This window comes from Hemicordylus capensis, chromosome 4 (assembly GCF_027244095.1).
Source record: "Hemicordylus capensis ecotype Gifberg chromosome 4, rHemCap1.1.pri, whole genome shotgun sequence".
NCBI classification, from domain to species: domain Eukaryota; kingdom Metazoa; phylum Chordata; class Lepidosauria; order Squamata; family Cordylidae; genus Hemicordylus; species Hemicordylus capensis.
Window position 1 is genome coordinate 270,574,142 of NC_069660.1, and position 12,251 is coordinate 270,586,392.

Sequence of the window (12,251 nt, forward strand, 5' to 3'; positions counted from 1 at the left end):
CATAATCAGAGTATAATTTCAAATTTTCTAACAGATATATTGGTTTAGAGTCAGCAAAAAGGTCTTTTGGGGAGGATCCCAATGATGTCAATTCTGACCTTGGAGAGTGTGTTTCTTCTTCCGACCCTTCCCCTTCACTCGAACCCGAAGGTACAGCATTGTCCGGTTCTGGCTGAGTAGGTTTTGGAGTTGCAGGTTTTATGGATGACAGTAGTGGTTGTGGATGCACTGTGGAATCCGAAGATCCAGGTGCAGAAGATGTCTTCTCTGGCTCTTTGGCTGGTGCTATGTCATATTTTGGCCAATCTTGTCCACAGAATGGAGCGTTGGAGACCTTGTGGTTTGGAGATCGATATCGATTTTGGATCCCAATCTTGTGGTTCAGAGACTGGGATTTATAATTCCGTGGACAAGATCTAGAAGGGCTGCAGTGTAAAAATCCAGAGCGATCCATGTGATGCCAGTCATACCACTCTTCTCAGCACCAAGATTCATCTCAGTACCAACGTGAATATGAGGAACAGTAACCTTTATCCTGTCTATAAGGTTCAAAGTCTTTGTTCTCTTGACTCCAGTCATGGCGAAAAGAGCCCCTGCGATCATCCAAATAACGCAAATTTCTCAAGGAGCTGATAGTATAGTTTTCCCCATAATGACAACCATAGCAGTCCCTGTCTTTAATATGGTTTCTGTCTCAAGAAGGATTTTTGTCCAGATGGTGAGCACTTCGATCCCATAGTGCATGGGACTCTTAGAGCAGTGTGGGCATTCCGGTCATGCTGGAATCAGCGAGCATCTCCGTTTCCTCAAAGGCGAGGCTTAATTCCTTTTATCCGGCTCAAAGTTATTGGTATCAGAGGGAAGATAGTCTGGTTCAATGTCCAGGTCCTGTTCAGGAGAATGAGGCCATGTCAGATGGAATTCCAGGGAAGCGTCTACTAGAATCACATCTGGGGCTGATTCTTCCAAATCTTTCATTACCAGTGCATTAGACGGACTGGGTGTCAGTGTCTGAGTCAACTAGGAAGAAGGTTTCAGAGTAGTTATAGGCTCTGTAGGAGGAATAATATTCTTTTTCAGGAGTTCCTTTTCAGTTTCCATCCCGAATGTTTGCTTCTTTTGGGGGAACCTAGGTAAGTGTTGTCCCACAGGCAAGGATGGATGTTGTTTCTTAATAACCTTCTTCTTTATATTTTTCAGAAGCACTGCTGCAGAGGACTTCAATGCAGGATTCAGTGCCAAAGTTTTTGGGACTGAAGAGAGGTACCACTGCATATCGCGGCTGAGGGTGAGGTTCCCGCCAAAAGCAAGAGATGAAGCTTGGAAGAGTCCAACGTGGTATCCATGCATGCACAAAGCCCATAAGTGTAAAAACACAGAGACCATATCAGATAATCTTTTAACTTTCTAGAACCCTCTTGCCAAGAAAAATTCATACCTAGTATTTATCTTATTTTTATATGAAGTTAAACCTTAACGGTTTGGGCCCGGGGTATTTGAGGGACCGCCTACTCCCAAGGGTTGCTGCCCGCTTGACGAGGACATCTGAGGGGGTCCTGCTCCGGGTGCCGACAATGAGAGAGGCCCGACTGTCGTGCACTCGGGACAGGGCCTTCTCTGTTGCTGCTCCTAGACTCTGGAATGCTCTCCCAGTGGCCATTCGTTCCTCGGACTCCATCACGGCTTTTAGAAAGCTTGTAAAGACTTGGCTTTTTACCCAGGCTTTTACATAATCGTTTTTACTGCTGCTTCTGTGTTTTTACCTGTTGTATTGTTTTTATGCCTGTTTTTATATTGTTTAGCTTGATGTTTTTATTGCCTTTTTATTGTATGTTTTAACTTTTGTAAACCGCCTTGGGGTTGTTTTTTAACGAAAGGCGGTATATAAATGCAAAAATAAATATAAATAAATAAATAAATAAATAAAGTATTTCTTGTCCACCTTCCTGCTTTTTCCCTATGTCACATGGTTCTTCCTCTAGAGTGTTAGCCTGCAATGGGAGTTTGACACCTGTCTTAGAATTCCCAGGCATACAGGAAGAGCACAGCTCTTTAAACGTTAGTATGGCTTGTCCTCTCTGGCTTGCCAGGTATTCAGGAGAGCATCATGTTCAAATATATTAATTTACTCCTGACTTCTTTTATGGCTATTATTAGTCACATTATCTAGGAAAAGTTACTGCGTTTAGGAGGAGATGAGGACAAGGTATTGTGGGAGAAAAGCAGACTTCATATCCTTTGCTCAGAGTACTTTAACAGAGCCTGACAATATTGTCATTGCTGATTACATGCAGCAAAAAGCAATCTGCTAAGACAGAAGTACAATATAATTCATTGAAATGTGTTGCAAGTTTTAATTTGTTTAAATAGTTTAATCAAGTTAGTGGTGGGGGGGAGTTAATAAGTACAGCTGAGAATCACATGCATACTTGTTTTCTTTCTGAGGCTGTTTTGGATCTAGGGTGTTATTGTATTAAGGAATGAAAAAGAAAATATTAAAGACAGAACTTCCTTCAAACAATGAGTGGTAGCTGTTGTTCATTAAGTCACACATCCATTAATATCTCAGAGAGGCACCTATCATGAGGTTTTAGTAACTGCATATTTATCTATATATATAATATAGGGTTATAGGGATGTGGATAAGCTGATTGGCATGGTGCGGCCTACCACATGTTCTCTTGACCCTTGCCCAACATGGTTTATATTATCTGGCAGGGAGGTTGTTGTAGAAGGCCTGGTAGAGATTATAAATGTGTCTCTGAGGGAAGGTAGGATGCCTCCTTGTCTTAAGGAGGCAATTATTAGACCGCTTCTGAAGAAGCCTACCTTGGATCCCCCTCAGAGTTGAGCAGCTACAGGCCTGTCTCCAACCTTCCATGGCTGGGCAAGGTAACTGAGAGGGTGGTGGCCTCCCAGCTCCAGTCAGTCTTGGAGGAAACTGATTATCCTGACCCATTTCAAACTGGCTTTCAGGAGGGCTATGGGGTGGAGACTGCCTTGGTCGGCCTGATGGATGATCTCCAATTAGGAATGGACAGAGAAAGTGTGACTCTATTGGTCCTTTTGGACCTCTTGGCAGCTTTCAATACAATCGACCATAGTATCCTTCTGGAGCGCCCGAGGGGGTTGGGAGTTGGAGGCACTGCTTTGCGGTGGTTCCGCTCCTACCTCTTGGGCAGGTTCCAGATGGTGTCCCTTAGAGACTGCTGTTCTTCAAAATCTGGACTTTTGTATGGTGTGCCTCAGGGCTCCGTATTGTCTCCAATGTTGTTTAACATCTACATGAAACCGCTGGAAGAGATCATCAGGAGATTTGGTGCAGGGTGCTATCATCAAGCTGATGACACCCAAACCTATTTCTCCATGTCAGCATTATCAGGAGAAGGCATAACCTCCCTAAATGCCTGCCTGGAGTTGGTGATGGGGTCGGAACTCAAGAGACAATTTCAAGAGACAATTTTGATCTGCCTGTTCTGGGTGGGGTCACACTTCCCCAGAAGGAACAGGTACGCAGTCTAGGGGTGCTTCTGGATCCAAGCCACTCCCTGGTCACCCAGGCTGAGGCAGTGGCCAGAGGTGCCTTCTATCAGCTTCGGCTGATACGCCAGCTACTTCCGTTTCTTGAGATGAACGACCTCAAAACAGTAGTAAATCCGCATGTAACCTCCAGACTGGATTACTGCAATGCACTCTATGTGAGGCTGCCCTTATATGTGGTCCAGAAACTACAGTTGGTCCAGAACGCGGCAGCCAGGTTGGTCTCTGGGTCATCTCGGAAAGACCATATAACTCCTATATTGAAGGAGCTACACTGGCTGCTGATATATTTTCAAGCAAAATACAAGGTGTTGGTTATAACCTATAAAGCCCTAAAAAGCTTGGGCTCTGGGTATTTAAGAGAACATCTTCTCCATCATGAACCCCACCGCCCACTGAGTACCCACCGCCCACTGAGATCATCTGGAGAGGGCCGTCTGCATTTGCCAACAGCTCCTCTAGCTACTCAGGGATGGGCCTTCTCCACTGCTGCCCCGACGCTTTGGAATACGCTTCCTAGTGAAATAAGAGCCTCTCCATCTCTGACAGCTTTTTAAAAGCCTTTAAATACACATCTGTTCACCCAGGCTTTTAATTAATATTGTTTTAATGGTTTTAATGCTGTTTTAAAATATGGATTTAAAAATTTTGAATTGTTGTGGTGTTTTAAACTTTTTGTTTTTGTTTTAACTGATGTTTTACTTTCTGTTTTTATCTTGTTGTAAACTGCCCAGATACGTACGTTTGGGGCGGTATGAAAATGTGTTAAATAAATCAATCTATAAAACGTACCCATGGCTAATCCCATGCGTGGCAGTTCTCATGAGAATTCGCAAGCTAGGGGAGTGGGGAGAAGAAAGTGATGGCGGCAGGGAACACAAGGCCAATGGACAGGCTAGCGGACAGACAGGCAGGTGGAGAGAGAAAGTGGTGGCAGGGGGAGAGAAAGCGGCGTCCGGCTGGGAAAAGTGGGTGGCCAGACAGCTGGCCAGAAAGAAAGAATATTGGAGGGGGGGAGAGGGGCTGAGAACGAGAACTAGAGGCGCAGATGCTCTGTGCCTGGGACAGCTAGTTTAAAAATAATAGACTAACTGGTTAAAAGGCAGGTGATCCAATTAGAAATTCTTAAATTAGATCTCATAAAGTCATGATGATTGCTGCAAGGGTGTTGTCTATTATTGTCATGGGACAAAAACACCCCTTCGGCTTCCCAGTCAGAATGAAGAGGGGCTCAAAAGAGAAAAGTGATGCACCATGGATCAAGGATTACATGCCCTTAGAGCACCAGGTTACAAACAATATTGAAATTACCAATGCCTATTTGAAAATGATCAGAAAACAGAAATCCTTTCCCAAAAAACAAGAATACCCAAATGGATACAGAAGTTCTGGGATTCTTTATGCCAGAGTTACCCCAAGGTTCACTTTCACAAGCTCCTGAAGTGGTCCAGTCTTTGAAAAGTGCAGAGACATTAGCTTGAAAAGAAAAGGAAAGCCTCACTATTCACACACAACAGCTGTGTGGAAATCACATCCATTCCTAAGAATGTTTTAAATAGGAGGTTTGTAAAATGTGGAATGAATGTTTTTTTTATTAATAAGCCAAATGCTATCGAGTAACAACATCTGCAAACTGAAGAATGCCATAAATATCTACTGGGATGGAGGAACAGTTCCGTTTCCTGCTAACTTTCCAGATGCAGCCTTTCACACTCATCCAGAAGGAAGGGGAAATTTCAGAATCCAGAGCACATTTGGAACAGATAATGATACCAAGTAATGAACTCAGAATGAGAAGCTAGAAATCTGCCTTGAGTTTGTTTTTCAGAATGCAGACCGAGGTATAATAATTTTAAAAAATTGAAAATGCACAAACCTCTGATTGTACATGCCTCGAAAATTATAATTTGCTCTGTAGTTTGGGATTGGTTTTTGATCTAACGGCCTATAGATGGCAGGCTCTCCACGTTTCATTGCAAGACCATTCAACTCCACTGTCGGGGTAATACTGCCTGTCAAAAAATAAACACACACATCAACAACTGTATTAGAAATACAAAGATCAACATGATTTTCATTTTCTACTTTTATAACTATAAGGATGAGAATGCAGCAGAGACTTAAAATCAGGTTGAAATATGACTGTAAGACTTTACAGAGATAGTAAATCATAGTGGCAGTTCTGTTGAATCTCATGAAAAGAGAATGATCAGGTTAAGACATAACATTAAACCATCATGGTTTAATGTTAACTAGCATGAACTTTGGCCTTGCACACTCCTTCTATTCTTGGTTTAAAACAAAACAATATTTGTCAACATCTCTAAATCCAGCAAATCCCAGTTTGTTCTAACCACAGGATATCAAGCTGGGTTTGATCTAGGATCAGAACGGACATCAAGGCTAGTTCAAAATCTATAGTTAGAACCAACTGGGATTTGCTGGGTTTGGACACAACATTTCAAGGTTTGTTTTAAACCAGGAATGGGTGTAGCAAATTTCCTCCCCTCAAACATGCATGTGGGGTGCATGGCTTGTTCTAGTAATGGTAAACAATGGTTTAATCATGGCTTAGCATTACATGTGAACCCAGTCAATTAGCAGTCTGAGAGCTATATCCTGCATTTTGTCTGCCATCTGGTTTAGTTGTTGCCAAGTTGGTCCCATAGAATGGGGCTGATACATCACATTTTCCTACATTCCCTTGTATAGAACACACACACACACAGATACACATATAACTGACTAGCTAAGTATATTTTAGATATGATACTAGCATTGGAAACATAATGCCTATATTGACTTCCTGAGGCATGCACACTCACATGGCCACCCCTGCATTATAGCATACAAGCCTGGCCAGCAGTTAGGTCTTCTAGAAGGGCCTTTGAGAAGGAAATGATGGGTGGTGGCCCATGGCCCTACGTCCACCCTTTTCTGCACAACACGCCCGGGCCTGCTTCCAAGTTCTCTTGCCATAGATACAGAAGTCTCTCTACTCTGCTTTTATGCCACTAGGATAGCATCTGGGGAACCAAATGTTAATATACATACTTTTCATCTCATTCATGTTTCACGCATTACACTGAAAGTAATTCAGTGTAGGATTTATTTATTTCTAATACACTTGCATTCTGTGCAACTGTAGCTATACACATACAAGAATAATGAACATTCCCACAATAAAAACTTACTAGCCGACCCCGCACAGAGCATCTGTGCGCTTTTTGGGACCAGCGGTTACCTCTTCCCCCGGCCCCCACCTTCTGCCCCAGTCTCCGCTTCCTGACCATGGCCGGCCGGTGCTGGGCCCAGGCGCCTCTCCTCCCCACTGCCACTTCTGCCCCCCCACTTTCTTTCCCCCCTCCTGGGCCTTGCCTCCACAGCCAGGCCCACCGCCACCGCAGTGACCAATCCTCCTGGGTGCACCTCAGACAATCAGCTGGGCGCCACAACACACATTCTAAACACACACCCAGGAGAATTAAATATATAGATAGAATAGAGTAGAATTGTATCCTATAGGCATCCTATGCACAAGTTTCACATTAATTTCTACACAAACCACCATCCATGCAGAAATTGTGTAGCATTTTACCTTTATATAGTAAAATTAGCAAGAACCCAAGCAGAAATAGATGGAACTGACTAAACCACTTGACATTCTCATTTTCTTGTACCTTTCAATTGGACAGAATAATCACATGCGTACAGATAAAACACAGAAAACCAGATTCTGAACCAACTTTCCGAACTCTGATTGTTCAGCTGTGAACCATCACGATCTTAACATAAAACAGTTTGAAACTGATACAAAAATAAAAACTGGTCATCTTATTCTGACAAATACTGTAGAAACTAGCAGAAATACAAGATATTGTTAGAAAACTGATATTCAAATGGTGGTATTTTCTGTCATCAGTGACACTAACAATGATCATTTCTACAAAAACTGAATAGAAGTCCACAAAAAAGAACAGTCACTTTCAACCATGACATATATTAAACCTAATATCCACCTTTGAATTAAACTTGTCAGGAACTTTAGGCTCTACAGCCCTCTGCTGGCCAAACAGTGCAATATGCAAAAGCAACTGCCGTCCGTGTAAAAGTGAAATTACACATGACACCAAGAGATCCATGCTCCCTACTACCTACCTACCTTCCTAAAACACACAGGCTGGGGGCGAGACTACAATGCAGCAGTGGCACTGGAGGAGGGGTTGCTTAGCCCTTTGTCTGAAGGCTGTTTTTGTGATTATATATTCCTGACATCTAGGGATGTGCCCGAAACGGTCCGAAGGCCATTTTAGAGGCCTCCAAACCAGTTCGGACGTGGCCCGGTCCGGTGGTTCGGCGCCCGGGGGGAGCTCCCTTTAAGGGTGGGGGGGCTGTACTTACCCCTGCCACTGCTTCCCCCCCCTCTGGCGCTCTGTTTTTCTACAAAGTTTTGGGGGCGGCAGCGTTCCGCAGTTCCGTGCACATCCCTACTGACATCCCCCATATATAATGCAGTGATTTAAAATGGGAAAGGGCCATAGGACACTTGGTTTGCAGTGTCCTAGTTTCAATCCCTGCTGGAGAGCCACTGCAAGTCAGTGTAACTAACACTGGGCTGGATGGATCAATGGTCTAAATAAGTAAAAGGCTAGTTCATGAGTTCATATATAACAATTAGTACACAGTGCCAGTTTGCTGTAAATTAATTCTGATGGTTACTCCGGCTTTATAAATATGTTTTATTGTTGAAGGAAAGTTTTAACAGGATTGAAACCAGAACTGCCTACAACACATTTCAAAGTCCATGGAGCTCAATGTCACTTTTATCTGAGCAAGAAAGGAATCTTGTATAACCTTAGTACCTATCTAGCACAAATTTTTGCAAGTGTCAACAAAGAACTCTATTGCACGTGTAAGGGATTGGAAGAACTCACAAAATGCTACACTGATGGGCTCCAGTGGTGTCATTGGGGGGGCACAGGCCCCCAATATTTTGGGGGTGTCCTGGACCTCTCCCACTTCACCTCTCACCTCTTCTGCCACCACAAGGACAGTGGCAGAGAAACTAAACATGTAATTGAGGTATAAATATTAAACAAATTTCAGGTATATAGTAGGGTAGTATACACATGACACAGAATAAAGATAACCGAAAGCCATAAGGCTGCAATCCTACGCATACTTACCTAGAAGTAAATTCCACTGAATTCAGCAGAATTTACTTCTAAGTAGATCTGCATAGGCTAGGGCTGTAAACACATTTGAATCCGTACAACAACAATGTGTGTAGACAACTATTTGCAAAAACTGCTGACAGCCAGACTAGTGTTGCTCTAGCACGAGATAAGTTGTGCACTCTTAAGAAGTGTGTAGAGCGGCGAGAGGTTGTGCAACCCAGCACAGCGCAGTTGTGCAACAAAGGTCCTGGAACAGAATATGCAACGTCTTGCACATGCACAACACTAGTCTGGATGTCAGACACTATTACTAGAACACCACTGACAACAAACAAGGCAGTATTTACTGCAGTTACTGTGCCACTTGGCATGGCACTGGAGGTGGTGAATAGAGCTGGAGAACAAGGCAGAATTCATACTCTTGCAGAGATGCCAGTTATTATTGATTGATTGATTGATTGATTTCTATACCACCCTTCCAAAAATGGCTCAGGGCGGAACAGAGAAATAATAAATAAGATGGATTCCTGTCCCCAAAGGGCTCACAATCTAAAACAAACATTGGATAGACACCAGCAACAGTCACTGGAGGTACTGTGCTAGGAGTAGATAGGGCCAGTTACTCTTCCCCTACTAAATAAAGAGAATCGACATATTAAAAGGTGCCTCTTTGCCAAGTTAGCAGTTAAAGTTGTTCCTTACTTTGTTTTATTAAATTAAGAAAAACAATCAGTTCAGCCTTGTTGATGTTCACCCTTGTTCATGTCTGATCACAAAAACATCACCAGCCAATTAATCTGGTTTGCAGCTTTATCTTTTAAAACAGAATCTTTCAGAAATATATATTTGCATGAAAGCTCGGAAGTTTTTGCTACAGCAAATAAAAGGAATAACCACATATGTTTACCAGATGAGTCACATTTACAAATTGTTAGCCTTCCCTTGTTTTACTGGTTTTCCAGATTGCACTGCTGCTTACAACAAATGAAACATCTGACTCTATGCTAGTCCATGCAAAACCCAGTTGTGAGTACGATGAAAAGTAGAATAGTGACGTACCTGGATTATTATTAACATTATTTTTGGGTGGCCTAGGTGTTGGCTTGGATAGGGTAGTTTCACTCAGAGCTTTGCTAGCAGCAAAATGATGAGCCTTTTTAATACTGCTTCCTTCCGCTTCCCATGTCTGCTCTCCAAGAGTCAGCTGCACTGTGAACATCTTTGAAGACATAAAGGACAGGTAAATAAGGGCAAGGTCAATTAGAGCAACCAAAAGAACAGATTTTTTAAAAAAAATATCATGGAACTCGGGTCCAAATATCAACACTTGTCTGTGTAACACTGGTCTCAAGGATCAGTTGTGACCACACAGTGTGTTAGATACTGCCATTCTACAAGCACCAGATGTACCATATATGCCACCTTCATTTGTACTGGTGGTAGGACAACTTCAGAACTAGTGTGGTCTGCCCAGTCTGCATAGCATATTTCCCAGTATCAATGTGCAGATCTCTTTGGGGGGAAAGACACGTATCTTTTAAAGAGATATTGCTCACATTTCTGCCTGGGAACAGATCCAAGTGGGCAAATAGGCATTTGATGTCAGACATGTTCATAGTTTCTCCTTTTAAGTTTGAGGTCCACAAATCTATCAGTAGTCAGAGTTCTGCTCTTTACAGTGCAGTCCTCAGAGGCAAGTCTCACTGTATTCAATGAGGTTTACTCCCAGGCAAGTATGTATAGGAATGCAGTCTTACAGATCTGCTTTTTCACTTTTGCAACCACTAATTCTGCAAATTAAAATAGTGTGCATTCTGCAAAGAACAAGGAACAATACAGGTATCAATAATGAAGAGTTGGGAGCCTGTAGGTTAATTAAATTCATGTTTTTAGCTTGCAATGTAATTAAAACAATGCAATTATAATACATTGATTCATATCTTTACTTAGTTGATTTACTCACTTAATATGGTGTGCATTATCTCACCCTTGGGGGTGGGGGGAATACTGCATGGATGGCTCCCTGCAAAACACACACACACACACACACACACACACACACACACACACACACACACACACTCACACTCACACACTCTTGTTTGCCACCCCAGCACCTGAACTCTCATTCTTCCTCTCCCATAAAGAGAAAGAGAAAGTCTGAGCAGTGTCTCAGCTAACAAGTGGGAGTTCTGTAACTAAAGAACCACATGCCTTTCTCCTTTTGAAAAAGCAGTCACAGGAGGCCCCATTTTGGATCAGGGCTGTGGCCATAGGCGCCCTTTCCCTTGGACTCTGGGGACCAGATCCATGGCCTCACAGCTCCCACTGTCTCTGGGGAGCCTCCAAATCGCCCACCCAGGCCCAGCGCACCTGCCCTCATCTCCTGCTAGCTCAGCGTCATATCTGGGCCAGATGAGGTCGGGCGCTACTCAGCCGAGCCTCTCTCTTTGACTCTGAAGCCTGCCTCCAAGTCATGTCCTGCCTCTGCACGAGAGAGAGCCTCGTGGCTGCTGCCAAAACAAGAAGCATCGTGAGACATGGCTGTAAGGTCCAGATTGGGCACTGCCTCTCCTGAGGGAGGGGCACATGGGGAGGATAACTCTGTTGCTGAGTGGTCCTGAGCAGCAAAAGAAAACTACCAACGAGCCCTGCCGAGATTTTCCTTCCATGCTGTCCAGAGAGGAAGCCTCGGGCTGGAAAGAGCAACTCCCACCCACCGCTCCCTCGGGCTGAGGATGGGAGAAGCCAAGCAAACAGCACTACTATTAGATCTCCAAAAGGTATTTTTGAGTTGGGGAAGGAGCTGGTAGACTCCAATGGAATAAGTGCTGGGCAAACAATACAAACGCTGTTCTTCAATCTGTGCCAACCTCCAATTGGTCGTGGTGGGGGGGGAGAGCAAATAGCTGCAGGGAACCAAGCTTCCGACTACACTCCCATAGGCAGCCGAGAAGAAAGAGCACTGTGCACACCCTCTGCCTGTCCTGCCCTGCCCTGCCCCCTTGCCTCCTCCTCAGACCTAATGGAAAATATGTGATTTCCTTTTTGAGGTTATTGCCCTCCCACCTTGTATATTTATGGAATGGCTTGCCATAGGGCTTAGATATTAGGCACAGACATAGAGCATAGCACAATTGAGCTATATATGTAATTTTAAAAGGACTGGATTATCTGTTGATTTTAAATAATTTTTTGAAAATTCTTATACCTGGCTTGTTTCATAGCAGAAAATTACAAAAACTTCTGGAACTGAAGCCCCCCCACCCCACCATCATTCCACTCCCATTTGGAGGAATCTGCCCCTTCCCTTCATTAAAAAGAAAAAGCACCCCCGCTTTTGATCTCCTGGAACAGCTCAGCCTAGGGCTTTGATATGGGGCATTGACGTAGGGCATGTTGGGAGGGCTCTGAATATTGAAATTGAAATGGATTGAACAATCAGTTGATTTTTAATAAATTTTCTCCTATTTCAGTAAAGCTGCCCCAAAAAAAGTTATCTCTATCCATAGAGATACCTATGGATCCACACCT

At 43.5% G+C, this 12,251-nt stretch overlaps 1 protein-coding gene across 3 annotated transcripts in view; it reads right to left on the reverse strand.

Annotated features, from left to right (window-relative positions):
* Positions 1–12,251, reverse strand: part of STAU2 (staufen double-stranded RNA binding protein 2) — a 229,865-nt gene that overhangs the window by 203,028 nt on the left and 14,586 nt on the right. For all 3 annotated transcript variants that reach the window (XM_053244517.1, XM_053244520.1, XM_053244519.1), the window contains exons 4-5: positions 9,777–9,936; positions 5,417–5,552 (exon numbers count right to left, since the gene is read on the reverse strand). In XM_053244517.1, the coding sequence (XP_053100492.1) occupies positions 5,417–5,552; positions 9,777–9,936 (296 nt within the window). The remainder of the gene's footprint in view (positions 1–5,416; positions 5,553–9,776; positions 9,937–12,251) is intronic.